General features: G+C 38.3%; 1 protein-coding gene across 1 annotated transcript in view; it reads left to right on the plus strand.

The window, feature by feature from the left end:
• LOC107097220 overlaps positions 1 to 3,910 on the plus strand; it is a 13,532-nt gene extending 9,622 nt beyond the window's left edge. The window contains exons 8-12 of the mRNA XM_015394285.1: positions 222 to 522; positions 614 to 961; positions 1,048 to 1,320; positions 1,934 to 2,215; positions 3,647 to 3,910. Of these exons, the coding sequence (XP_015249771.1) occupies positions 222 to 522; positions 614 to 961; positions 1,048 to 1,320; positions 1,934 to 2,215; positions 3,647 to 3,678 (1,236 nt within the window). The 3' untranslated portion in view covers positions 3,679 to 3,910. The remainder of the gene's footprint in view (positions 1 to 221; positions 523 to 613; positions 962 to 1,047; positions 1,321 to 1,933; positions 2,216 to 3,646) is intronic.
• The last annotated feature ends 1,344 nt before the right edge of the window (positions 3,911 to 5,254 follow it).

Raw genomic sequence — 5,254 nt, forward strand, 5'->3', positions numbered from 1 at the left:
TTTACAATACTTTATTCATAGATATCATTGATATAGATATTTATTTATGAAAAATAATGTCTTTTATTAAAAGGTCATGTAATCCCTAAGGCTCTAAACAAGTTTCATTTAGTTGAACTGAGGGCAGATGGCTCTTTGGATTTCATCTTTTACAAACTCCTGGTCTATCTCGATAAACTTTGTTTAGGTTTGTGGTTTTGATGTTATATGGCTTACGTTAGTCTTACGTTTTTACAAAGTTTCCTCCTTGCTGCCATTGCCTCTCAGATGTCATCAGCATGACAGTTCGGGCGACACAGTTTCACCCAGATGTCATCACCTTCCGCTGGTTCTGTCAGGGCGGGGAGCTCAGCCCCGTGGCTTCCAAGGCCTCGTCGTCGCCTCGGCCTAATTCAGAGGGCTTCTTCTCCGCCTTCAGTCAGTGCAAACTTCCCCGGAGTGAGGTGGAAAAGGGAGCTACCAAGGTGTGGGTGAGCGTGCACCACATCGCCCTGAAGCAGCCGATCACCCGTGAGACTAGAGGTGCCCAAAATAGATTATAAAAACTCATGCTTAAATATATATCATATGTGTGAATAAGATGAACATGTTCAAAACCATTCTTTGCTTTTAGGCTTCATCAAAAGACCATGTGTGTCTGACCTGATCAGCTTCACCAATGCCTCTGATCAGACCTTCAGTCTGGGATGTGAGATTACAGATTTCTACCCCCCAAACATTTCAGTCACTTGGCTGAAGCTTAGAGGTGGGGAGGAAGATGACAGAGAAGAGGAGGTGATAGAGGGAGGAGAGCTTTGGGGCCCCATACAAACTCAACCCAGACTCTTCAGAGCAACAGCTACGCTAAAGAGAAAACCAAACCCTCAGGAGAAAAGGGACAAAGCGGGTGGTGTCACTTGTAGAGTCCAGCATTGCTCCCTCAAAGAGCCAATAGTGAAACACTGGAGAAACGGGGAAAATGGTGTGAAACATTATTTTAGAGTATTTGGTGAAAAAAATTATTCAAGTTTAAGTTTTAACCCTTTCCTTCATTTTCCTCTTCTTTAGCTGCTCCGACCATTCCTCCATCGGTTTCAGTTTGTTGGAGCAGCGAAGGTGTTGGGGTGTTCTCCATCGTGCTGAAAGGAGGGCATCCAAAAGCCAAAATACTCTGGGCAGCGGGGGGGCATACACTCTCACCATTAGTGTCCACTGAGACAGAGGAGATAGGAGATGACGGACAGAGAGAGCTGAAAAGTGTCTGCGCCCTGGAGAAGTCCACAAGTCTCCCAAGTTTACCTGAAAAGCTGTCAGAGAGACGCAGGAGTAGCCAAGCAATAAGTACATACCTTCCATATAAGACACATCTAAAGTATGCTGCAAAAGTATTTATGACCCTTGAAATTTTGTACACTTGAGCCACATTGCAGCTGCAAACTTAAGTATGTTTCATTTGGATTTTATTGCACAGACAGAACAAAAAGTAGTGCAAACTTTGCAGGAGGTAAATGATTCTGATTTTAAACATGTTTGACCAAAGAGAAAAACCACGTGTCAACCTGTGGTTTAGATGAAAGCATGCTAATGTTCTGGAGTGGCCTAAACATGGTCTACTTCAGAGTTCTGCACACACACACAGTTTTTGTCAAGCTTAGATTGAATGGATGGATGGATGGATGGATGGATGGATGGATGGATGGATGGATGGATGGATGGGTGATTCCTTGCAGGTCATACCCTGTCAAACACACCAAATTTTGTAGTTTTAACATGACAAAAGCAGTTTGAATACTTTTGGTAAACTGCTTTCTCTGAAAACAATCTAGAGTTCAAGATATCCATATCTCTAATATGAGGAACAGATCAGTTAATTATTAACACAATTCACTGAAGAAACTTGAGCCACCCTTTCTGAAGATCTTACATTCCTTGTGTTATGCAATTCCTCTTTCAGAAACAAAAGCTGCCGTCACAGACCCCGACTCTGAAGGGATACAATACATTGATGAGAAAGTGGATGGAGACAATAAAGACATGGACAGATATGAGGAAACTATATCAGAAGAGGAGGAGGAGGAGGACAGTTACAAAGAAGCAAAGGCCGACACAAGCGCGCTCCACATCAACAAGGTCAACCTGAGGGCGGGTCTCAGAGAGAGCGAGAAGTCGTGCCTGAGAGTGTGTGTGGAGATCACACACCCTGCACTCCACATTCCAGTTTATCGAACCTGGACAGGTAAGACTGATATACTTAAATAATGATTCCCTTATCTAAAATAATAATCCAAACACACAACGGCTAAATAACATTTATGCTAAAGTGGTTAGTCTCTCTGATAAAACTGTATTACTAACACATTGGTCTGACAGGGAAGCAGAGGAAAAAGATGGACCCAATACTTTTTATGTGTGTATTCACACATTCCAATAAAATGTAAGAAATAATCAAATCCAATGTGTTTATGTGTGTCTCAGCAGCAAACCTTCTTTCACACATCTGATATCCAGTGTTCAGTGGTTATACTGTCATCTAGTGGATCCACTAAGCAGAGCTTACCGGCATGAATATTAGATTAAAAAAGTGTTTTAAGACCCTTCCAGATTTCCATCCAGACTTATATAATAGTTACCATAGATTTCTATGCTGCATGTTCTGGATGCAAGACTGTCATTCTGACCTGTCCAAATGTGTTCCCTTTGGGTGAGATCTGCTATCTGTGGAGGTCATTAAAGTACAGTTAACCCATGATTATGTCCAAAAAAAAGGCTGAGCTCATCTAAGCTTGGCAACATGATTCATTATCCTGTAGGACGTAGCAGAGGAAGGACACTGTGATCATAAACAAATGGATGTGGTCAGCAATATTTGACATCCAGTGCAATAAATATATATATAAATATTAATATCCATCTATATAAATACCCATGTAAACACCCTGTGCAATAACCCTGTATAATGATTGTACATTATCATATAAAAAAGCTGTCTTATGTGGACGCACTGTATATACTATATATATATCATGCACCTTTTTCTTTCTTTGTCATATTCCTCTTCTTTGATTATTTAAAAGATCAATAAAGTCAATCAATCAATCAAAAAAAAAAAACTGATGATCAGCTGGTTCACAGACTGTTGGTACAGAATGGGATTTTTATGTCATTTATTCAAAACTCCAACAAAAATCCTGTTAAAGTCAAGCTCTTTAGGTCCTGTCAATAGTTTGATCCTTTTTAAATCCTTCCAATATAATCAGGGAGGTCGTGTGTTTTAGATTATTAGTAGAAATGCGCCAGTGATGGCTTGTTTGACCCAGATAATCACTCGTGTTGCTTCAGAATTGAACATTACATCTATGCTTATCAGTATTAAACTCATTTTGCTGAAAACTCTTTAAGAGACCTGAAAAATATATAGATTGACTGTTATTTCAAGACAAAGCCACAGTATAAAATACACAGTACATAAAAGAATAAGGCGTTTGAACCACATCATATGAAATGACATTACTTTTAAATCTGATAGAATGCATGTTATTTCCTGAGAGCAAAACGGAAATGTTGATGGTTAAATACATGGCTAGCAACGTTTTTTTTGTTACTCAAACTATAATAAACTCCCTGAATCAACACAAAGTTTGTTCTTCTTTGTGAAATTCTCTTTCAGAGGCCAATGAGGAAATTTCATCCTCCACATGAAGAAGACCCTCAACATAACTTCCTTATTTTCCTTCGCTTCTACTGTATCTAATATTTATCTACAAGACATAACATAAATCACATTATTAAAATGCATATCATATGTTTCTTGTTTCTTGTTGGATCAGGGTTTATTTATATCTTTAGTCTCTCGTCTTTTACTTTTTTTTTCTAAACTGTATTTTTTCTCCCACAAAAGATCTTATTTTTGTATAAAGATGCTGACAATAAAATAAAGACTAAAATCATGTTAAAGCTGAATCGTTTCTTCTCTTCCATCTTTAAAGATTTCAACACAGGAACTGCAGCTCTGTGTTGTTTCAAGTTACGTGCAAAAGTTGTAGCTGTTACTGTGCCCTGCCAATGTTAGTTCTTGTTTCAAAATATACTTCTGTTTTTTTTTTTTTTTTCTGCCTTGACCACGAGAACAGCTCTTTGCTAGGTGTTAGGTGCTGAAAGGTTGTGGTGTACCTATTTACAAAAAGGCTCTACACAAACACACACAGCAGCTAGTTATGCTTAAATCATCTCTAAGCTATCATAGGATGTAGTTAAATACCAATGGTACAGGAATAGATGTTCTGATACTGTTGCACCATCTTTATATAAGCTGGACTTTTACCATTTAAACAGGAAAGCTTTACATAAGGATTAATTATACAGTGGATGTGAAATCATTTTTTTATTACCAGCTAGGCTTGAGATGGCCATAGAGTTGAGGCTTATCAAGGTTTTAAATACAATCTGCTTTTTATTTTAAGCTTGTGCACATAAACAAGAAATGTATCTTCTGATACTCCCCTTTGATCTCAGTTAAGTTTTTTTTTAAACTGAAATGCATGAGAAACAAAAATGTTTTTTTCTTGTGGAGACATGGATGCTATCTTGCACATATAGAGGGGGCACTATACTGTCCTTTTCCTGACCTTAGGGATGGAGAGGAAGCGAATGGAGGGAAGGTCGACCTAAGATCCTTTCTGCAGGGCTGTCCTATTCTGATTGAAACCAAACAGTGATGGAGGAACACACGACAGGCTGAATAATGGCGGTGTAGAACATAATGTTTAAACATATTAAATGGCGAAAACAAAGTAAAAATCAACCCCAGCAATGTGAAAACCCATCCTTTGGATGGAGTTTTTACTTCCTGCATGAAGTAATCACTTTTGCTGCACACATTTCATCAACTGGCTAAAAAGAAGGAGATGCAGGTTAATTTGAAAGGGCAACTTCAGCAAAAAAGCAATAAAAAAGTGGTTTGCATAAAATCATAAGAAACAAATAGAAAGTAATGAAGGCCTCTACATTTTTCTTAGTTACAAGACAGAAAAAAAAATTCTCTAAAAATATGTCTGGTTGTATTTTATTTATTTTTTTTCATGAAAGTTCTGTTAACCTTTTAAATTGTTATGGTAATACTGCAGCACATTCTAACATTCTTATAATTGTTTCTCTTTCACACATAACTTTACTGGAAGTGGGCCATGCTACTGGTGGTTTGAGCAGCCCACAGCTTAGAGGAAACCGGCAATGACAGTTCTCTTTAACTCCTATCAGCTGCATGACTGGTCAAACT

Source organism: Cyprinodon variegatus, unplaced genomic scaffold (assembly GCF_000732505.1).
Source record: "Cyprinodon variegatus isolate N-32 unplaced genomic scaffold, C_variegatus-1.0 Scaffold679, whole genome shotgun sequence".
Classification (NCBI taxonomy): domain Eukaryota; kingdom Metazoa; phylum Chordata; class Actinopteri; order Cyprinodontiformes; family Cyprinodontidae; genus Cyprinodon; species Cyprinodon variegatus.